Genomic DNA, 24,644 nt, shown 5'->3' with positions numbered 1-24,644 from the left:
GACCTTAAAGGGGTAGGAAGGGGACAGACAACTGATGATCTATCCATGGGATAGCTCATCAGTGTATGATCGGTGGGAGTCTGACACCCGGGCCCTGCACAGATCAGCTGCTTTGACTGCCTCCGGGCAGAGCAGATGGACTGGACTCCGGACACAGAATAGCGGACAAGCTGCAGTACTGCAGCTCTGCTCCTATTTAAGTGAATATGAGCAGATTTGCAGTTCTGCAGCCCCGCTGCTATGCAATGTACCGAGCCATCTGCTTCCATCTCCGTACACTGCATAACATCTGGTGCCCAGAGGCAGCCGGATCAGTTGATTGGTCTGGGAGTCGGACCCCCACAATCATATACTGATGACCTATCCTGTGGATAGGTCATCAGTTGCCCGTGCCAGAACAACCCCTTTTTATACCATAATTTGCTGGCTGCAGCAGTTGTGTGGTCTGGGGTGTGCACTTTTAAAAAAAAATCTGTTATTGTGACCTATATTATCTGTGGTCTGAATATATATTTCTGCAATAATACTATGCAGCCAAGATAATGAAGAGTAGAGGTTGGTGTTCTGTAGACCAGTGAGTGTGAATAGGGACCTGATTAATTCCTTCCCTCTGCAGCCAGTTTTTGGATTTTCACTTTTTTCTCCTCCCCACTTTCCATAAGCTATAACTTATTTTTATTTTTCCATCAATATTGCCGTATGAGGGCTTGTTTTGTGCGGGACAAGTTGTAGATTTTCATGGCACCATTTATTGTACCGTCTAATGCACTGGGAAACTGGAAAAAAAACTCCTCTTGGGGTGGAATGTGAAAAAAACAACAATTTTTTTTTAGGGGGATTTGTTTTTACGGCGTTCACTGTGCGGTAAAAATGACACGTTAACATTATTCTGTGGGTCAATACAATTACAGCGATACGAAATTTATATTTGTTTTCATTTACTGAATTGACTGAATGTAACTATGTTGTTAAAATTTGGGGCCCCTCTTCTGCTTTTGCCCAGGGCCACACTCTGCCTAAAATCAGCCTTGACTCTATCGACACTGTGACGCACTCTTTCCGGTTCCAGCAGCTATGATGACTGATGCCAGCAAGGCGCTGTGATTATGGCAGATGCCAGCGGCGACGACGTATGCCTGTCCTGGATCAGTTCCAGAATGCTCTGAATGATACAGAAATGCTGGAAAGCGGCAAATTCAAATTCCTCCAGGCTGTTAAAGGATTCAACCTAGTCCTTCAGGACTGTTAGCAACATGAGTGCTGCAGCCAACCCATGCACTATGTCTGCAGAGCCTATCAGGGTCCAGTCAGTAGTATAACTTTAGGATTTGTTACTGTTCCCTTGATGCTGGGGCTGAACTTTCCCTCTTTTGCTTATTTTAGGGAGTCCAGGATTCATTCAATAATGCTTAACCCAGATCCACAATATGTGGAACTTGTGCAAATCCTTTATCTTCTACATACCTTAAACCTTTATGTAAAGTGTGTACTGCCATTGTTATTAAGGAGGATACACTGGACTTCAGGACAATCTTAAGTATCTTATTAGAGAAGAAATCTATTTTACCTTTTCGCTAAAATCCCCCTTCCATTCCCTGTACTTCAAGTACCGCTACTAAAAACCATCTGCCCAGGGGTCTGAATATACTTCTAATGAGAATGAAGGTACTTCTAAGATTGAGGAAGGCGGAAAAATTGACACGTTCTGTGATTAAAGAAGCACTCCGCTTTTTTTTTTGCACCCTTTTTATTGCACCCTTCATTTGTACATTGGTGTTTCAGTTGGGCGCTGTGTGCAGAAGTACTTACCGATCCCCGCATCTTGTCTTTTTCGGGTCCAGCACCGCCCATCACGTGATCTTTATTTCGACTGGAGTCACTGTACTTTTGAGTAAACCGGAACTCAGGCTCTCAATGCATTCCTAGGAATGGATTGAGAGCCTTACTTCCAGTTTTCTGAAAAGCTGCCAGATTCGATCTGGAGACCCCTAATTCTCCATGACTTCTTGGAAGGGGTTCGATTTAAATCTTGCTCCCAGTACCCTAACAGTTCATGTAGCAGTTATTCGTGCCTTAAGAGACACTAAATTCTCTATAATCGTATGGGTCTCAAGGGTTTTTCAAAGCATCAGAGAGAATGAAACCTAGAATAAAGACCTTGGTTCCCCATGGAATCTTAAAGGGATATTCCAATCTTAGACATTTATGGCATATGCCATGAATATCTGATACACCTCTGGGACCTGCACCTATTTCTGCCCCATGAACCTTGTCCTATCTTGTCCCGCTGTCACTGCTCTCCGGCCACTGAGTTACGAGTTGTCCGGGAGTACGTAAACAGTCGAGCTCGATATTATACACCGTTTCTGGAAATCCGATTTACTTCTATAGAAGTTATGTAAACAGTAGCTCAACTGTTTTAGTGCTCTCGGACACCTTATAACTCAGTGACCGGAGAGCGTCAACCGTGGACTAAGGCAGGATGATTTTAAGAGGGCCACTTCCTACAAATATATAAGGGTCCCAGAGGTGGGACATATGGTCGGACATATGCCATAAATGTGCGAGATGGGAATACCAGATTAACTGGTTCTGTCCTGTTTGTGGTCTTCGCCCGTAACTTCTGTTTTTTTCAAACTCCTAACTATAAAAACTGGTTTTCTTGTAGCAATTGCTTTTGCTCACAGGGTTATGGAATATCAGGTTCTGTCCAATTTAGAGCCTTCCATAAATATTTCTCTATAATGCCAAAAATATAACACGTGACCGCTACTGTTTCTTTTGTTAATTTATTTCATTTTCAGCCATTAGCAAAAACATTTCAGAACCTGGATTACCTCTTTAATCTAGACCCAATCTTTTTCCTGAAGGTGATATCTTCCTTCCACAGATCTCCGTAAATATCATAAACAGTAACAAAAATTCAATAATCTGGAAGAGCAGATTTTTCAATACATTGAAGTTACTGGAAACTCAATAAGAACATATTCATAGAGTTTAGTGGGAAAAATAAGGGCAAAAGAGCTGCGAAAAGTTCCATATTTCAATGGATTCACTTAGTTATCTGTGAAGCCTATAGAGCTGGAAATCAATACCCGACAACTTTTAAAGCCCATTCCACAAGGATAGAATCTGCCTCCTGGGCCATAAATGGCTCTGCTTAAATTGAACACGTTTACAGGGCGGCTACATGCGTTCGCCATTGTAGACATGGCTTTTAGATTCAAAGTCCTTAGTTCTATTGTCCCTCCCTAATTCGATTCTTTAGTAATTCTCTGGTGTGCTGTCGTGGATAATTCCAACTTGGGAAATGAGGAATTGGACTCTCCAGTAATACGATTTTCTGGAAGTCTCAATGGCAGTACTCGTACTTTTACACCCATTATAATTTGTATTCTTTTGTATATTATAAATATAGGTTTGATTTAACAGCAATCCGTCTTGGTGGTTCGTTATATACCCTGGAGATGGGAGGATGGGTGGGACGTTTAACCTGTGTGTTTTTCCTGTCCCTATCAGGAGGAAGCAATCTCAGGTGTACTGTTATGGAGACTTTTAGGAAACCTGATTGGCGGTGAGTCTTTGAAACGGAAACCGCGCTGCAAAATGCGCCAAACAAACGGCCAAAAATGCCTCCCATTGATTTCAATATGAGGTGGAGGCGTTTTTTTTTCCCGCGCGCGGAAAAACAGTCTCACGGTAAAAAGAAGGGACATCAATGGGAGGCAGAGAAAGCTTATATCGCTGCGTTTTGTGCCCACAACGCTTAATGGCTGCGGGTAAAAAACGTAGCGGAAATCATCGGCATGCAGGCAACGGAAAATCTGCCTCAAAATTCCAAACGCAATTTTGAGGCAGATTGTCCTCCTGCAAAAAACTCTGTGTGAACTCACCCTAATTCCTAATTTTCTAATACAGGTCTCCAAATCCTCTGCATAAAAAAATGCATGCGGTTTTTAGATGTTTTGTTTTTTTATGCGGTTTTAACCGCACCTCACATGCAACGTCTGAATACACCATAAGGGGATTGGAGCTCTGTACCAGCAAAGAAGTCCTCGTGCTATAAATATCAAGCCAAAAGTAGCAACAAGCAATACTTAATGTGTCTCCTAATAAATGAAATAGAAATTGTAAAAAAAATAGTTGGGTGCATAGAAACCATGCAGCTGTAAACTCCCAACTCAATCACTGTATCGATTTTTCTATATTCCATTTTGTTTGATATTTTACTGCTACCACATACTCCTCTTGCTAGTAGAATAACTTCACAGGACACAATACTACTTTTGGAAAGAATTTTCTTTCCTCCTTTTAAATTGAAATATTCATAGGTGACTGTGTCATTGCCTGTAGATTAAGGACACCCTGAACAATCTCCAGAAATCTGTTTGGTTTTAGTTTCATGGATTGAGAAGAATAGTGCAAATACCAGACTTTCATCTTTATACACAGTGATGAACTTTTATGTTGAAAGTAGTCCGATAGCAAAGCTAGTTTTGTGTTGTTTTTGGCTGGTTCGTTTTTATATGAAGAATTCCTTTAATCTAGCAATTCCATGTTTTGTATTCATGTAGCTAGTTGAAGGGTCTCTGAAATGTTCTCCATACATATGAATTTATTATCACCAGGGCACAGAAGTCATCTTTATTTTATATTGTATTTCAAAATCGATGGCATATTATTACATGTCTGTTTGTGTGTCTTTAACATTTAGGGTGGGGTTGAGAGGAAATAAAAAAGGGTAGATCTAAAGTTTCATTAAAATTGCTTATGCCCTGTCCCAGGCATTTTGAGTGGGCCATCTGTCTAAACATCTCACCCCCCCAAACCCCCTGATCATTTCCTCGACTTATTCATGAACCATGGGAGGGCTGCTTTGTAGTCATAGTGTAGCTTGGTTCAATCTACCCCCACTGAATACATCTATGCGCTTGCATAACATATATTTCACAGCTCCAGAAATTCTCTGAACTTAGTTCAGATGAATGGCCCACATACTCAAGATCCCCCCTCTTTTTATCCCTCTGTCTTTATTCCAACAGGGATTTCGATGTGAAACTGACCTTACTTGCCACAGAACCCAGCACATTATTCTTGATCATTTTACATGCCACCTGCTGCTAGTGCTGTGATGATGAATTTCTTAATGACTGGTTCACTCTTGCCTATTGTTTTAAGGCAATAGTTTGCTTTTATTACTGCATTCCTAATTGCGCCGCTTTTATAGACTTTATAATTTGTCTTTGTGGTTTGATAATACATATGTAAATAAATTCCATAAAACTAATTCAGAAATTGTATGGAATGAAAACACTACAATCATTTTCACCCTTTGAGGTTTACATTTTTGAACACTATTACTGTTACAGGCTATTAAAAATGTTTTTTTTATTATTCCTTATTTGACTCTTATTCTTAAAAGATTTGCATTTATTAGTCAAATAGCTGTACTGTCAATAAAACACAACACAAAAATGATACTTTATACCAGGGGTCTCAAACTCGGCCGGGTAAATGGGCCACATATAGAAAAAATGGGAAGTTGACGGGCCGCATTACTTTAAAATTTGATACAATACAAAATTATTGTTAATCAATTAGTTATTTGAACTACTATAACACTATATTACTATAATAGTAATACTACATTACTATAATAATACTACATTACTATAATAATACCGCTAGGTTTAAAATTTGAGATATTTCTCCACGTGCTTATTTCAACAATACAGTTTTCCAGTTTGTGTCGCTAAATGCAGCCCGGCGGCTCAGTTAGCAGCGTTTGGCAGACACACATGTCAAGATTGGGCAGCCCCTTTTTTGATAGTGCCGCAGTGCCCTCGGCGGATGCTGCCACAGTGCCCTCGGCGGATGCGGCCACAGTGCCCTCGGCGGATGCGGCCACAGTGCCCTCGGCGGATGCGGCCACAGTGCCCTCTGCGGATGCGGCCACAGTGCCCTCTGCGGATGCGGCCACAGTGCCCTCTGTGGATGCGGCCACAGTGCCCTCTGTAGATGATGCCACAGTGCCCTCTGTAGATAATGCCACAGTGCCCTCTGTAGATAATGCCACAGTGCCTTCTGTAGATAATGCAACACAGTGCCTTCTGTAGATAATGCAACACACCCCTATATAATGCCACAGTGCCCTCTGTAGATAATGCCACAGTGCCCTCTGTAGATAATGCCACAGTGCCCTCTGTAGATAATGCCACAGTGCCCTCTGTAGATAAGGCCACAGTGACCTCTGTAGATAATGCAACACACCCCTAGATAATGCCACAGTGCCCTCTGTAGATAATGCCACAGTGCCCTCTGCAGATAATGCAACACACCCCTAGATAATTCCCCAGTGCCCTCTGCAGATAATGCAACACACCCCTAGATAATGCCACAGTGCCCTCTATAGATAATGCCACAGTGCCCTATGTAGATAATGCCACAGTGCCCTCCGCAGATGCTGCCACAGTGCCCTCCGCAGATGCTGCCACAGTGCTGTGATGTTAGGGGCTTGCCCAGAGCTGTTTCCCGGAGCAGAGCCGCTTCTAGCACTCTTCCTGGGATTCCAGCTCTGCTCCTGACATCACTGTCCATATAATGACAGAGATGTCAGGGGCAACCCCAGATCTTGGGTCCCGGGCAGAGTGCTAGTAGGCCCCTTCAAATTGTTTGGGATGTCTGGAAGAATGATTGTCCGGAAAAGAAAAGATGAGCGCTACCACGAGTCCTGTGTCATGCCAACAGTAAAGTATCCTTAGACCATTCATGTGTGAAGTTGCTTTTCATCCAAGGGAGTGGGCTCATTCACGATTTTGCTTAAGAACACTTCCGTGAATAAAGAATGGTTTCTAAACATCCTCTAAGTGTAACTTCTCCCTACGATCCAGGAGCAATTTGATGATGAACAATGCGTATTCCAGCATGATGGAGTACCACGTCACAAGGCAAAAGTGATCACTAAGTGGCTCAGTGAAAAACATTTTGAAATTTTGGGTCCATGGCCAGGAAACTTCCCAGATCTCAATTCCATTGAACACCTGTGGTCAATCCTGAAAAAGCGGGTGGACAAACACAGAAATTCTGATACTCCAAGCACTGATTCGGCAAGAATGGGTTGCCATCAGTCAGGATTTGGCCCCGAACCTAATATCCAGCATGCCAGGGTGAATTGCTGACGTCTTGAAAAAGAAGTATCAACACTGTAAATATTGAGTCTTTGCATAAACTTGATGTATGTGTCAATAAAAGTTTAAAAACTTATGAAATGCTTATCATTGTACTTCAGTATACCATGGAAACCCCTGACTAAAAGATCTTCGGAAACACTGAAGCAGCAACTTTGTGAAAACCAAAATTTGTGTGTCTCAAAACTTTCGGCCAGGATTGTACATATATATGTAGAAGGCGTCATTTATATAAACTGTCTTCTATGTGTAATTTTATTGTTGGTGAAAATGTCTCAAATTTTTCTAAATAAAATGTTTCAGGCTATATGAGAAATATGTCGTACATGAGATCACTTCGGACAGCTACTGTATTTGCTGGGTTCTGCTTCTATCACTTTTGTATACATACTAAATGCAACATTTTGCAAGATGTTACCAGCAATGACACATTATACACTAGGTGCACTGTGTTTCCGCTGACATTTTTTTTTCCAATTTGATATCAGTGGGTTGTATTAGTTTACTGTGTTCCTCTATAATCATTTTCTGCCTACACAGGCCGGTAGACATATTTCCAATGAATCGACTAACAAATGAAAGCTTCATTTTATGAATGCTGATCATTAGAAAGTCATTCAGTAATGAGAAGATATTTAGTTCAGAATTTATTAACTCATTCACGGATTGAATACTCCTCCGCACAGCAAATACTTTGATCATTTTCACCTAGAAGCCATTTTTAGCCTTTTTAATCCAAGAGGAGGGCTAAGAGGTATCACTATACACCCATATCTGCCCATTAGGGAACACTGCCGACAGATGACTCAAATTAGCCAATCAAAATACTTCAGACACCTTTACTCAAGCCCCAGCAGGTGTCTGATGCACAACCATGTCTTAAAGGGTTGTCATGGATACTTCAAACTTTCCAATAGGTTCATCTGTCAAAACAGTCATTAAAAGTGTTCTTCCAGTTCATTTGATAATTTAATGTCCATTTACATCTAAATACACACTTTACATGTTCACTGCTCAGTTGAAGCAGAGGATACTATATCCTCATTTGTTGACATACATTTGGATAGAATAGCAGTGCTTTCAATCTGCTTATTGATTTGACGGAATGGTATCTCTTCATCTGATCCGACCCCATCACACTAAGGAAGGTGGTAATAAAATGGTGGCTATACAATGAAGCTATTGATTTGTGAGTTTTTATGTACATGTAATTTTAATATGTACTCAAGTACTAACTGGAATACTGTATGCATTTCTAGTTACAGTATCTTTAAGGGGGTTTGCGTTTTATGCTTTAAAGATTAGTGGTTAAAGAGGCTCTGTCACACATTATAAGTGCCCTATCTCCTACATAATGTGATTGGCGCTGTAATGTAGATAACACTGTTTTTTATTTTCAAAAACTACTATTTTTGAGGAAGTCATGAGCGATTTCACCTCCAACCAGGACGCAATGTCTATTCACAATCCCGACACTTCGGTAAATTTTGTGTGGGACTTAATCGCTGCACAGCTTGATCATGCTATGAGTGACAGCAGTAGGGTGATCTCGCGAGATCACGCTGCGCATCGATTATGTCCCACACAAACTTTACTGAAGTGTCGGGATTGTGAATAGACATCGCGTCCTGGTTGGAGGTGATGTCTATTCACTGTTAGGACACTTTAGTAAAGTTAATGTGTGTGTATGTGACAGCACAGCATGATCTCGCTATATCACTCTGTGCTGAGTGTGAATGGAGAGAAGTGTATGACGCGGATTGGTCAGCATCATACACTCCTCTTTACAACGCCCACTTGGTCAAAAGTTAAAAAACGCCCGATTGGGCATTAAGAAAGGAATTCGCATAAATCTAAAAGCGCTCATAACTTCCTCAAAAATAAGGTTTTCACAGTAAAAACCACTGCTGTTATCTACATTACAGCGCCGATCACATTATGTAGGATATAGGGCACTTATAATCTGGTTACAGAGCCTCTTTAAGATGGGCCAAATAAGGGCCTTATAATAAAAAATAGTTTTGGTTAATCTTTTTGAGACCACAAATTAATAATGGAATATGTTTTTAATGTCACATTACTGTCTTATCATTTTAGAGTTCCAATAGCTAAGAATAATGTGAAGAGCTGGGACCTCTCTGTTTTCCTGGATGACACTTCCTACTCTGTTGTGGTTACAAAGTTAAAGGATCATTTCTCTGTAAGTCTTTTTGAACCAATAATATATTTGTAATGTTTCAGATCAAAGGTGTTATAAACATATTTGTCTCATACTACTTTGAAAGGGCATGGCATGTTCACCTGTGGAAAGCAATTTATAGTCTGCATTGAGGTGTAATTCACAAAAAGTTGAGTCATTTTGTAAATACAATGCATAACTTGTTTTATAGCATATAGGCTGCATCTTCATTTATGCTGGTAGCTATTGGAAACAGTAGACCAGCTTCTTTACAGATACATCCATAATAGCTTGGCTGAGCTGTAGCATTGTGGGAAAGTATGTTTTCCCTACTTCGCTTTTTTCAGATTAGTCACTGCAAACACTCCACTAAAAAACGAAGAGTGGGTATTACTCCATAAGGATATTAAAGAATTATTGAACACAGTAAGGGCAGATTTACACGATCGTGTGCGTTTTTGCGCACGCAAAAAACGCCGCATTTTGTGTGTGCAAAAGGCACTTAACAGCTCCGTTAGTCATCATATAGGATGCGCGGCTGCGTGATTTTCGCGCAGCCGCCATCATTATGACACTCTGTTTGGATGTTTGTAAACAGAAAAGCACGTGGTGTTTTTCTGTTTGCAAACATACTTTTGACTACTGTTGCGCGAATCGCGCGCGTCCCACAGAAGTGCTTCCGCGTGGTGTGCGTGATTTTCACACACCCATTGACTTCAATGGGTGCGTGATGCGCGAAAAACGCACAAATATAGGATATGTCGTGAGTTTTACGCAGTGGACTCACGCTGCGCAAAAATCACTGACAGTCTGCATAGGTCCGTGCGACGCGCGTGAAAAATATGCGCGTTGCACGGACGTACTACACGTTCGTGTAAAGCCGCCCTAAGGGTGTATTTGGACAATGAGGTGCAGTTAAAACTGCATCTAAAAAGCGCATGCACTTTTACTGCGATTTTGATTCCTTTTTTTGATGCATTTGCATGAAAATAACTTTTTTTTTTTTTTAATGCGGTTTTAAGCGCATCTCAACTGCAACATCTGAGTACACCCTAAGGCCTCATTTACACGAGTGTGTGCGTTTTGCGCACGCAAAAAAACGCAGCGTTTTGCGTGCGCAAAAGGCACTTGACAGCTCCGTGTGTCATTAGTGTATGATGCGCGGCTGCGTGATTTTCGCGCAGCCGCCATCATAGAGATGAGGCTAGTCGACGTCAGTCACTGTCCAGGGTGCTGAAAGAGTTAACTGATCGGCAGTAACTCTTTCAGCACCCTCGATAGTGAATTCCGATCACAATATACAGCAACCTGTGAATAAAAAAAAAAGACGCTCATACTTACCAAGAACTTCCTGCTTCCTCCAGTCCGGTCTCCCGGCCGTTGCCTTGGTGACGCGTCCCTCTCTTCACATCCGGCCCCACCTCCCTGGATGACGCGGCAGTCCATGTGACCACTGCAGCCTGTGATTGGCTGCAGCCTGTGCTTGGCCTGTGATTGGCTGCAGCTGTCACTTGGACTGAATTGTCATCCCGGGAGGTCAGACTGGAGGAAGAAGCCGGGAGTTATCGGTAAGTCAGAACTTCTTTTTTTTTTTTACACGTTCATGTATATTGTGATCGGAAGCCACTGTCCAGGGTGCTGAAACAGTTTAACTCTTTCAGCACCCTGGACAGTGACTGTCTCCTGACGTCGCGTACCGGAATTTTTTTTGCCGGGTTCAGTCAAAACGAGTTCGGCCGAACCCGGTGAAGTTCGGTTCGCTCATCTCTAAGACACTCCGTTTGGATGTTTGTAAACAGAAAAGCACGTGGTGCTTTTCTGTTTACATTCAGAGTTTGACAGCTCTTGCGCGAATCACGCAGTTCGCACGGAAGTGCTTCCGTGCGACCTTCATGGTTTTCACGTACCCATTGACTTCAATGGGTGCGTGATGCGCGAAAAACGCAGAAATTTAGAACATGTCGTGAGTTTTTTTCAGCACACTCACGCTGAGCAAAACTCACGGACTGTCTGCATGCCCCCATAGACTTGTATAGGTCCGTGCGACCCGCGTGAAAAGCATGCGCGTCGCACGGACGTATATCACGTTCGTGTAAATGAGGCCTAAGGCTGGGGCTACACCTAGGCCTTTTTTGTAGTGGGTGATAATTGAATGTGCATAGCTAGGGCTACACACAGTATTTATCTCGCTACAAAAAAAAATTGCTGTGATAAATCGCTCCCTATAGGCATGCATTAAGCGGCCTACTAGTGATTTTTTTTTTCTTTTATTTGGATTTTAGAGCTGCACACCTCTCTGGAGTGATTTCTGAAGAGATTTTCAAGATACTCAATGCATTCCTATGGATAGGGATTTATCACCGCGACATCACCGCAATTTTTTATAGTGAGAGATTTACTCTGTGTGTTGCCCTTGTCTAATGCACTCCTATGGACAACATTGTATCGCTCACTACATGTGAGTCTAGCTCCATCATAAGTGCACATTTAGAAAAACACAGTTTATTTTCCTTCATCGCCATAGCAAAATATCTCTGAACTGAACATCTTTCAAAATTATTATCCGTAAACCAACTGTTGGGATTTATATACAGGAGTCATTTTTTTATGTGGTTTTTTTTGCAGTGATTATTGTAATCATGGTAAAAACCATGAAGATTTTTACCAAAGTGAAGTAATTTTGCTGCAATTCCGAAAATCTTCTAAAATAAGGCCAAAAAACCCCCAACTGATGTAAATATACCCTTGGGTAAGAAGCATCGGCTACACCTTCATGCACCTAATCTACACTTGGGTAGACTACGTGAAGGATATTTAAAGGTGTTGTCCGCTCATTGTGCAGTTTTTTTTTTAATACTGATGACCTATCCCATATGCCATCAGGATATGATCAGTGGCGGTCCGACACCCGGACTCCGCACTGATCAGCTGCTTTGGCTGCTTCTGGGCCTTGGATGTCCGTGCCGCAAGCAGATGACTCCGGTCACAGTATAGCGGCCGAGCTACAATACTGCAGCTCTGCTCCTATTCAAGTGAATAGGATCAGAGTTGCAATACTGCAGCACGGTCGCTATGCAGTGTACGAAGCCATCTGCTTCAGACACAGGCCACTGCATAATGTCCAGTGCCCGTAGGCACCCGGAACAGTTGATCGTGTTGGACCCCGACCAATCTTATACTGATGACCTATGCTGTGGAGTCTTCAGTATGAAAAAATGCGGCAGAGTCCAGGAGGGGAAGTACGAAGCGGGCTCCATGACTTCTGTTTGTCTGCTGTATGAAACAGCCGACGCTTCACTGCAACAAGCGAGGGTCCGCTAGTTTAACCCCTCAGATGCTGCGGTCAATCCCGAATGTGGCATTTAAGCTGCTAGAAAGAGGTGAGGCCCCCTCCAACATCCAATCATTCCCCCTCCCCCCGTGGCGCCGATGGTGGTCATGCCTGGGGGCCTAATCAACGCCCCCAGGTCTGCCCTCTTTGTGTTCCTATTAGGCCCTGCCAGAGGCAGGGTTTAACAGGAGCTTTTAAAAATCACGATGTACTTCAATACATTAGTATTGCAGTATATCGTGAAAGCGATTCAACGTTGGCTGGTTCAAATTCCCTAGGGGGACTAATAAAAGAAAAGCCAAATCCAGTTAAATAAAGATTTTATATATACACTACCAGTCAAAAGTTTTGAAAACCCTACATTTTTCCAGTTTTTATTAATATTTTATTAATATTTACTCAAATGTAGTTTGAAAAGCAAATATAGAAGAAATAAACAAGTTAAGATGAATAAAAATAATGGATTAACTTACTTTCAACAAATGAAGGACCTGTTCACATCAGTATTTGGTTTCCGTTGATGGGTTCCATCAGACTTTCTGCCGGAGGAATCCATCAACAGAAAGGCAAACGGAAACCATAGCTACCATTTGCATTACCATTGATTTCAATGGTAATGCTTCCGCTGCTAATGGTTTCCAATTGTCTCCGTTCCGTAAGGTTTCCGTTTTTTTGACGGAATCAAAAGTGCAGTTGACACATTTTATGTTTAATAATTTGTTTTTTCCTTGTAAAAGTAGTAAAACCACAAAAAAAAAAAAAAATGAATTTGGCATTGCCATAATCGTATTGACCCGTAAAAATGAAGTCAACATGTAGTTTTACTGCACGGTAAAACAAAACCCAAAAAGCAGCGGAGGGATCACTGTTTTTTTCCCAGTACATTATGATCGGCGCCTTGCAATTGCGTTGTGGGGCGACAATGGGTTGACTTATGGAGCACCTCCCTCCTTCAAATACCTTAGATGCCGTGGTCACTATTGAGTTATCTCTATAACAGCTACACCTTTGCCGCTGATCTTGTGGGTACAGCGGCAGTACCCATGAGATCTGAGTGACGGATATAGGAACTAGCCCCTGCACTTACGGGATTTATCTGTCTCTGGTCATTTACTCCCTGACGCATTATCACGAACATGTACGTGATAAGCATCATAGGGAAGTATGAAGTGCACTCACGGGCTAAGGGCGCTCCATACGCTGCAGGCGTCAGCTGTGTTTTACAGCTGACAACCGGGACCAACGGCCGGGAACAGCGTTCGCGCTGTTCCTGGCCGTTTAACCCCTTAAATGCTGCGGTCAATCGCGACCGCAGCATCTGAAGCGTTGAAAAGAGGGGGGCAGCCTCCACTGCTCATCGGTGCTCCCACATCACGATCAGGGGGTGCCGGTGGTTGTCATGGTAGCCCAGGGGCCTAATGAAGGCCCCCAGGTCTGCCTTTTGTCTGCCTCTGTTAAGCCATGTCTCTGGCATGGCTTAACAGAAACCTGTGAAAACGACAATATACTGCAATACTAATGTAAATACTAATCTAACTATTGCTGGTTCAAGTCCCCTAGGGGGACTAATAAGATGTGTAAAAAAAAAAAAGAAGTTTAATAAAGTAATTAATAGTGAAAAAAATATATATATTAAAAGCTAAAAAAAACAACTTCTCACATTTTTCTAAAGTATTGTAAAAAAAGAAACAAAATTGGTGTCTCTGCGTCCGTAAAAGTCTGACCTATTACAATATACCATTATTTAACTCGCACAGTGAAAGCCGTAAAAAAAAAAATTAAACCGCAACATCGCTGTTCTTTGGTCACCTTCGGTCGCAAAAATATGGAATAAAAAGTTGTATGTACCAAAGAATTGTACCATATGGAATTTACTCAAGGACAACATAACGCCCAATTCCATAAATGGTGATCCTTGGGTCTTACCACATTATTTAAATTGCTACACTCCTCTGATAAGAGGTATATGACATTTGAGGAACTGATATCCTCTTGGAAAATCCCAACACACCATCATTTGGCGTAAATTTTCTTTTATGTCTTTTTTTACATCTAAACTACGTGATATTTTTCAAGAAGGTGTAGTAAATGTTTTAGATTTATTTATTACAAAACCTGCTATTAAAAGTTCGCTATCATTTATATACTGTAAAATAAGGGCTGATTGGGCGAAGACCCTGTCAGTTTCCATGTTCAAAGCTTGGCGTAAAGATATCCAAGACTCTGATTTCTCCCATAAGATATTGGAAGGGTGGGCTAAGGTAAAGAAAAATGTTGTTTGAGAACAGTGCGGGGAGACAAATTTCAAATTCTTACATAGAGCTATATATTGTTTCAATATTCCTCCTCACCCTAATGCTCCAGATCAACTAGTTGCGTGTCCCAACGCCCAAAAGACGTACATGTTTCATGGCATGTGGACCTGCCCTGCTATTAAACAATACTGGGTTGATATCTTATTGTTAATATTAGACACGTGGAGGGTCGCCATAGAAAACAATCCACTACCGCTATTGTTTCATTAAATCCCTGAGACTGCTTTTTCACCATTGGCATTACATTCTCTTTTATTGGTGGCCAAAAGGTGCATATTGGCTCATTTACTTCAACCACAACCACCAGTGTTAAATAAGGTTATGTTGCAAATGTCGACATTCATTCGGATGGATCGCTTGGAAACTGAGAGGATTGCGGAGGCACAAGCATCAAAAATGTTTTAGAAATGGCAAACGTTTGTAAACATTTTCAACCCCAAGAAATACAAGATTTAACCCCTTCCCGACATTTGACGTATCCATACGCCAAAGTCAGGGGAAGTATGGAACGGGCTCTCGGAGTGAACCCGCTGCATACGATGCGGGTGTCGGCTGTTTGTTACAGCCGACACTTCAGAGTAACGAGCGGCATCGCGCTCCAGCGCGATCCCGCTTGTTTAACTCGTTAAATGCTGCGGTCAATAGTGACCGCAGCATTTAAATCGTTAGAAAGAGGGGGCGACCCCCTCTAACAGCACATCGTGCCCCCCCCCCCCCGCAACGCGATCGCGGGGGTCGATGGTTGATATGGCTGCCTGGGGGCCTAATGAAGGCCCCCAGGTCCGCCATCTTTGTGCACCTATTAAGCCCTGCCTGCCTGTCAGAATCACGATATACTGCAATACATTAGTATTGCAGTATATCGTGCAAGCGATCTAACGATCGCTGGTTGAAGTCCCCCTAGGGGGACTAATAAAGAAAGTAAAGATGAGTTAAATAAAGTTGGTGTTTTTTTGTTTTTTGAGGTGACTGATTTTTCAATTGTTAGATACAAACCTGATTGCCATTTGTATGGGGGGGGGGGGGATTGTTTGTGTTTTTTTTTATCATATGTACATTGTTTAGAATATGAATAAAACATCCGTTTCTAACGCTGTTTCTTATAGCTCCATTGCCCAGAGACACTTATATGGTTGGTAACTTTTTCTTATTTTTTTTTTTCACATTCTGTAAACTGTAACATTTGCAATAAACAGATTTATTTAAAAAAAAATGGTACCAATAAAAACTACAGCCAGTCCCGCAAAAAATAAGCCGTCACACCTCTCAATCCACGGAAAAATAAAAGTTATGGCTCTCAGAATGTGGTGAAACAAATATATATATATATTTTTTTTTTAAAGCAATAAATTATTTAAAAAAACTTAAGTTTGGTATCACCGTAATCGCATGGAGCCGCAGTATTAAGTTAAGTTGTCGTTTTTACCACACGGTGAATGCCAAAAAACAATGTAGGAATCCCAGTTTTTTTTTCCAATTTCAGCCTGCATATAATATTTTTTTCAGTTTCCCAGTACATTATATGGTAGTTTAAATGGGGCCATTAGAAACTACAACTCCTCCCGCAAACAATAAGCCCTCACACCACTCTTTTGACAGAAAAATAAAGTTATGGATCTTTGAATGCAGGGAGTGAAAAATGACTCGGTCCTTACAGGGTTAAATTAGCGCAAACCATGAGTATGTCTAAAGTTTTAGCATTTCCAGTGTTCAATTGCTAGCTATCTATGTCACTTACTTACCCCCATTGTTTTTCAAATCTACGGTGAAAACTCCCTTTGATATAATTTTTTTCCATCAAAATAGTTGCATTAATAGAGCCAATAACTGCAGCCATTTTGGGTGGGTGTACCTGAAACCAGTGCTAGGCAATAAATTTGCTTGTATGATAATACATTTTTGCTATGGTTAGTTTCCTCGCAGAATCCCCCTTGAGGTCCCCTATGTAACCCAACAGGCCCACTCCTCATGCACACGTCAGTATTCTAGTCAGTATTTTGCTTCAGTATTTGGAAGCCAAAACCAGGAGTGGGTCCAAAACACGGAAGAGGTGCAAATCTTTCCATTATAGTTTTCTGTTTATGTTCCACTCCTGTTTTTTGCTTCCGAATATTGAAGCAAAATACTGACCAGAATACTGACGTGTGCATGAGGCACTAGCCCCAGTGGTACTGAAATGCCATACACTCTATATATTAAATCCACCTTTCCTTTCCAAAGGTCACCCAGGGACCAAAGAACTAAAACATGGCAATCTTCGTGTTTTACTTCAATAAAATTTATTAAACTAGTTTTAAGGCTTGTTTCTGCATAGTGATTATTATTATTACGAACTGAACAATTACAAGCATTGGTGTGGTGTAATTATTCAAAACGATTAGTGATGAACAATAAAAATATTTATTGTCGAAAAAAATAGTGCATGAAACTGGCTGCTGTAGAGATTGCCAGTGCACGTATCGGTAGTGCGCCACGTGGCAAAGCCTTGGGTTTTGTCATGCGGTTTTTGGCTGCGCGGCTTGTACACGTGAAGGACATGGTTTTAATGCATTTCACGTGCACAGGCACCCTAATTTGTGTGATATTAAATGTAAATGATTATTCTCAAACTTGTTAGTACTGCATAACCAGTGGCAGATTAAAGGGACCATAGACCCTGGGCTGTTATCCAAACTTTGATACAAGTGAATGTGGCTGTCGCTAGCACCGGGACCCCCTCAGGTGCTAGCGACAGAACTGGGCATTAGGTGGCTCATGAGGTTCGGGCGGCCATGGGCCTCCTAGGAGCCTTGGGCCCCGGGCGGCCGCCTGAACTGCCCTGATGATGATCCGCCACTGTGCATAACTACGATGATCAAATATGTGACGGAAAACGTTCATAGCAAAAGTAAAGATATAAAAAAATGTACATTTAAATGATCGTGCATAGTTTCAGTTGCTACTATGTACACCGTTACTCAACGATGTCACAACATAAGCCAAAATAATAGATTAATTATAATGGTACATGGAATCCTTTTCTTCCCTTTTGGGTTTTGGTTTGCAACATGCTTCTGTAGTGTGAGCGTGCATCATCTGTGACTAAATGTTTTGCCACAGCCTGCTCAAAAGAGTAACTGGTAGCTTCTCCTTTAATGTGTGAAGGTGTTTCAGGCACAGATCGTCACATGGATTTAATTAGTCTTTCACAGGGATTGGAGGTCCAATTCTCAATGCTGAAATCTCATTTCGCTCACCAGTAACGAAAAACACCTCTCTTCAAACGGGTCCCTTCAAAGAAAAGGGTGTTTAGGGTTGCTTGTCTTGCAGCTTTTTGATGTTGGTTTCTCTTTGTTTGTACAACTGTTATTATTGAGACACCATAGCTTTGTTCAATAGAGATCATTTAGTATCAGGATCCACAGTTGACAAGTCAGTGAACAGTGCAGAGTTGAGTTTGCAGGATTTATCACTATTAGTCTTATGCATAATGCTCTATAACAAGTACAGTCATGTTTAAATTCATTTTATTGATACTGTATACTAATTTTATTTTTTATAGTGGTGTTCTCTAAACTTGGTTATCTTGTTCACACTTCTTAGGCAGAGGCGTAGCTAGGTTCTCCAGCACTCGGGGCAAAGATTCAGTTTGGCGCCCCCCGCCCCAACCTCTTTCCCGACATCTCCTTCCCCCTCGCCGTGTTTGTTTTCTCTACCAATCGACGTGTCATTTCTTTTTATGTAATGCGAGCATAAAAACATTTGGACATCTTACAAGCAATATGGTTCTATACACAACACCAGAACCAAGCTCAATACATATATACAGCACCAGAACAAAGCTCATTACATATATACTACACCAGCACAAATACAGCTCCATTTAGTGCAACCCCTGCCGTATAGGTGTGTACGGCGTAAAACTACAGCTCCCAGCATGGCCCGAACAATGGTAAGGATATGCTGGGAGATGCCGTTTCACAAAAAATAAATCATATCATAATCATTCCACCCATCATCTCGCTGCAGATCATACAGTGACTACTGATTAGAGGCAGAATAAACATTTACCTTAAGTGACTCACCGGTGACGTCTCAGATTCTAGTTCTTTTTCTCCATCCGGTCCAGAGCTCTATGACTTCTCCCGGTCACAGCCCATTTCTGCAGTTTGCCGCTCACATGTCTTCAGCTTCTCACTTTACCAACATTTCTGCACCTATAAATAAAGATAAAGTTATCATTATACCACACACTACGCCCCTAAATATAATAGCGCCATACACTGCACCTCTAATTATAATAGCACCATACACCGTGTCCCCCACACACACTGTGCCCCCTGTAGATAGTGCTCCAATATAGCCCACCCCTGTATATAGTGTCCCACAAATAACTCCCCCTATAGTGCTCTACAGATAGCCCACCCCTGTATATAGCCCCCCTGTAGATATAGCCTACCCCTGTATATAGTGCTCCACAGATAGCCCAACCATGTATGTAGCCCCCCTGTAGATATAGCCCACCCCTGTATATAGTGCTCCACATATAGTCCACCCCTGTATATAGTGTTTCGCAGATAGCCCACCCCTGTATATAGCCCCCTTGTACATATAGTCCACCCCTGTATATAGTGCTCCACTAGATAGTCCACCCCTGTATATAGTGCTCCACAGATAGCCCACCCCTGTATATACTATATACAGGGGTGGGCTATCTGTGGAGCACTATATACAGGGGTGGACTATATGTACAAGGGGGCTATATACAGGGGTGGGCTTTCTGTTGAGCACTATAGGGGGAGCTATTTGTGGGATACTATATACAGGGGTGGGCTATATCTACAGGGGGACTATATACAGGGGTGGGCTATATCTACAGGGGTGGGCTATATCTACAGGGGTGGGCTATATCTACAGGGGGACTATATCTACAGGGGGACTATATCTACAGGGGGACTATATCTTCAGGGGGACTATATATATACAGGGGTGGGCTATCTACAGGGGGACCATATCTACAGGGGGACCATATCTACAGGGGGACCATATCTACAGGGGGACCATATCTACAGGGGGACCATATCTACAGGGGGACCATATCTACAGGGTTGGGCTATATACAGGGGTGGGCTATATACAGGGGTGGGCTATATACAGGGGGACTATATCTACAGGGGTGGGCTATATCTACAGGGGTGAGCTATATCTACAGGGGTGGGCTATATCTACAGGGGTGGGCTATATCTACAGGGGTGGGCTATATCTACAGGGGTGGGCTATATCTACAGGGGGGCTATATACTGGGGTGGGCTATCTATGGAGCACCATATACAGGGGTGGGCTATATCTACAGGGGGCTATATACTATATAGCCCCCCCTGTAGCTATAGTCCACCCCTGTATATGGTGCTCCATAGATAGCCCACCCCAGTATATAGCCCCCCAGTAGATATAGCCCACCCCTGTAGATATAGTCCCCCTGTATATAGCCCCCCCCTTTAGATAAAGTCCCCCCTCCGTAGATACAGCCACACACTTTTATTACAATAAAAAAAACAAAAAACTATTCAAACTCACCTTATTCCCGCTCCCATGCCGTCCGGCAGCCATGGAGACCTGCTCTCTTCTGCGCAGGTCTCCAGGGGGTTGAACGCGGTGTCTATGAAAGGCGCTGATTGGCTGGGCAGGATGACCTTCCCTGTCAGTCAGTCAGTGCCTTTCATCGACGGAAGCTTCACTGGTACAAAAGGTACCAGTCGCTTCATTTGTGGAAAGGCGCTGAATGGCCGGGCACGGAACGTGCCCGGGTCATTCATTGTTTCTAATTGTACCTGTGTCCTTTAGTATTTAAGGCTGGGTTCGCACACGGCGTAAATATTACGCTGTTTAACCAGCCCACAAAACCACACCAAAATTTGTGACAAAATCCCAGTGTGACATTCAGATTTCATAGCGGCTTTTAGTGAGAGTATATCCGCGGATTTCACACGTTGCAGCAATTTAAATATGATGCATTTCTGCAACATTAAATTTCTATAACCCGCTGCAGATTTTAATCATCCTGTGGATAGGTGATAAGTTGTTGTTGCGCGATTACCCCTTTAAGTCTCCTAAATGTAGTGGTATCCTCTAACGTGTTCATGTTTAACATTTTGTATAAGGATGCACCCATCACTACTACGGAGTCACCCTTGGCTGCAAAACGTATTACCAAGCTAGGATTAGTCTTAAATCAATGCAGTTCTGCCTGTTCGTGTCTATTCAAATTATGTTTATTTTGAGAAGACTGCATAGGGTTGCCAAGAGCAACCAATTCCTCTTCAACCAGCTCCTGAAAATTATCCAGTGCAGGGACATGTGAATGAACTAGGTGAAAGTGAGGATTCTTAATGTTAGGTTTGATGGTTTGCTCAATAACTGTATTGGATTCAAAATACAATTGATATAAATTCATTTTTACAAAATGAGTCTGAGAAATTAAAGGTATCACAACATCTGTTACGGTATCTATAGGGCAGGATCACCACTAGGGTGAGCAGTTATGCAAGCGTTATCTACATCAATATTACAGCATAAGGTCATTGTCCTCCAAAAACTTGAAAATTCCAGAAGTGACTGTTTTCTTTATAGAAACATTCTTTCAGGCCTCGTCAGTGACGGAGTTCGTTCTGGCTGGCCGGTTGGAAGAGACCTGAATTTCGGGTTTAACGTCCAGCGTGGTACAGATTTCCGGACCTTCTAGGCACTGCAGGTTTTGGAATACACCGTCACATGTAGTATGCGGTGACTTATTTCTGGGCCTGCGTTAAGTGCTAAAAGTGGGGCATTCTAGAGACCAGAAGTGATGCCCTTCTTGCGTAGTTCACAGGCGCTGGGTAACTATTTCCAGCATGTGTCTGACCGTTCTTCGTGTGGAGTCCTGGCCATCTTTTCTTTAAGAGCAGGCAGTCTTCAGTAACTGCTACCTACTCAGCATGCGTAACGGAGAAGGGAACAAGCGAGATGCTTCAGACGACCCTCTGCATACCCAAAGCATTGGTACCTTGAGGGTAGTTGCTTGACAGGAGTGGTGAGTTATATTTTCCTTCTATTATGTGTGTTTGTTCATTTTTTTTAAATATGTTTTAGGGGGAAGAGGGCCCTAAGAAGTCCTTACATAAGATTCTTCATAGGGAATGTAAACTATAAAGTAAGAAACTGCCCCTTATTATGAAAAGCTTACATGTCGCTCTGTATCGAAGAAATGAATTGTGAACAATCCCCCTCTCTATTAAAATGTATGACATCCATGAGAAAGTTTGCAGTTCGATCGAAATTACATAGAAACATTCTGACTTTCCTAGTACCTCCTCAACTGCTAGACGTATCCAAGGATCTAGTTCAGAGAATTAGAAGAATTTGTTGAGCTGGGGTCGGGTTCTAACTCTTCTTCCTCAGACCAGAATTGTGGAAAGTTGTCATATCCATAATGAAAGTAGAAGAGCATAAAGAGAAAAGATCAATACAAGACTTCATGTTTGAAGGATTAGAGTCCAGATACACAAGGGTGTCTCCTATTTGGTCCCTTATCCTCAATACTATCCCGTACTGAAACTCAGTACGGGACAGTATTCCCACGGGGAGGCAGGGTACCTAGCGTTATACATAACCATGATGCTAGGAGCCCGGCTCCCTGCACTGTGTGCGGTCTGGGAAATGCGGCCGACATGCGATCCGTATATTACGGACAGAACACTGAAATGTGAATAAGGCCTAAGGGACATGATGTAGTAATTACTATTAATGTGCGGCACATAGAGGTACTATATTCATAACACCATGTGCCTCATTAATAAGGGACCACATAATTTCCCCCACAAAATGGCAACATTGGGGATAATGTTGCTAGTGCGGTTGATCAGCACTGGCACGTCATCAGAAACCCACTGCCTATGTCGCTTGTGAGATTTTCCTCCCATGTCCTTTCACAGAGTGGGTTCCTGCCTGACTAGGATGTGTGTAGTTCCTACATTGTAGTCCCCCCTAGTCAGACTCAGATCATCACTGGCAGGAGTGGAGAAAGGAAGGAGCAGCATTCCTCCCTCCTCCTGTGATGCAGGACCTTCTGCTAAGCTGTGCGGCCACAGAGTTTAGTATTGAAACACATGAATTGATTGATTTGAACTCTTTGCCATCGAAATAGCATCGAAAATGTGATACATTGTGCGACAATACCAAGACGAATGGTGCTTGAACCCACAGATTTTTCATTTGATTAAATTGTGGGAAATCCTATCTATAGATTTATTTGCCACAAGGGAGAATCGACAAGTGGAAAGATTTTACTCACTAAACACAACAGAATTTTGTCCAATGGGTCCAAGTATCCTTATATTGTAATTGACACTATAATTTCTCAACTAATAGTAATTTATTCATCAATTTTTATTTTTTTTAACTGACATGCATTTGGCCATTTCCATAAGTAGTAAATACACCACCTTGCCAAAAGCAGGCACCTAGTGAACTATACTTTTTGCCCTGCTGTTACTGGATATCCCAACTTTTGCATCAATGATGCAGTTAACTGTCTGAAACGCTATTCTAACTTGGAATAATGAGGATAGTGGATCTCAAATTTTCCTCCAATAGCAAAATTGTTCAGGACAGCGCCAGAGAACATGAATTAGATATGCATTAAGATTAGAGCACATGGGGTCAGCAAGGCCCTGTTTTTAAGACATCTATATAATAACTTAGGTGTAAAAATACACCATATAAATAATGAATAATTGAATTGCATAAAGGGAGGGATTGATTAGCTGTTTTTTTTTTGTTTTTGTTTTTTAAACCTTTGCAGTATCGATGACCATATTACTTCAGTAAGACCCTTAAGTACCCTAGACCACATTATATAGCTACTGGTTGTTCATATATGTTTCTGACAAGTAACTAGAAAGTTATAAATTTTTCCAATAGCTCCTTTTTTACAAAGGCAATGGTAATATAATCAATTCAATCAAAGAATGCATCTCTCTTTGTTCTGATTTGAAAGAATACCTATAATTTTAAAAGAAATGTTCCATAAACCAATAGTACAAGCCAAGATAAGAAACTTTATAGTCTATCATATTACAGATATTACATATTGCATGCCTCTTTTGTCATTTATCAGACACCTTTCCTGCTCCTCCTCCCCCACACATTCCCTAGCCCCCTTAAAGAATTCAGCTCTTGGCCGCACAATACAGCTGCTCTGTATAGAAAATACAGAGCAGCTGTATCTCAAAAAGTAAAAATAATTTTTAATAAAAACTAATTAGAAAGTTGCACACAACACACTGGCCTTTATGTAAAAAAAAAAAAAAATCTTTCAAAGGTTTACATAGCTTTTAACTGTTCATTCACATGTTTTTTTTAATGTTTTTAAAACACAAAGCACACTACCACAGCACACTATCAGTTTCTCAAGTTCAGAAAACAGATAAACAGCACAGTCACAAACTAATAAAGGTCTTATTTATTACTGCTGTCTTTTATGCTTTTTCATTCTCCCATTGATGATATATAAAATATAAACTATTCACATATGGTTTGACTCTTTTTACATCTGCAATAGTATTTCTATTGTTCTGTTATGGGAGGAAAATAACGGAAGCGCTTAATCCGTCAAA

At 41.7% G+C, this 24,644-nt stretch overlaps 1 protein-coding gene across 3 annotated transcripts in view; it reads left to right on the top strand.

The window, feature by feature from the left end:
• PCCA (propionyl-CoA carboxylase subunit alpha) overlaps window positions 1-24,644 on the top strand; it is a 614,152-nt gene that overhangs the window by 378,109 nt on the left and 211,399 nt on the right. For all 3 annotated transcript variants that reach the window (XM_075852453.1, XM_075852451.1, XM_075852452.1), the window contains one exon: window positions 9,285-9,387. In XM_075852453.1, coding sequence (XP_075708568.1) covers window positions 9,285-9,387 — 103 coding nt within the window. The remainder of the gene's footprint in view (window positions 1-9,284; window positions 9,388-24,644) is intronic.

The sequence above is a fragment of the Rhinoderma darwinii genome, chromosome 2 (assembly GCF_050947455.1).
Source record: "Rhinoderma darwinii isolate aRhiDar2 chromosome 2, aRhiDar2.hap1, whole genome shotgun sequence".
NCBI lineage: Eukaryota > Metazoa > Chordata > Amphibia > Anura > Rhinodermatidae > Rhinoderma > Rhinoderma darwinii.
This window is presented reverse-complemented; position numbering and strand designations above follow the sequence as displayed.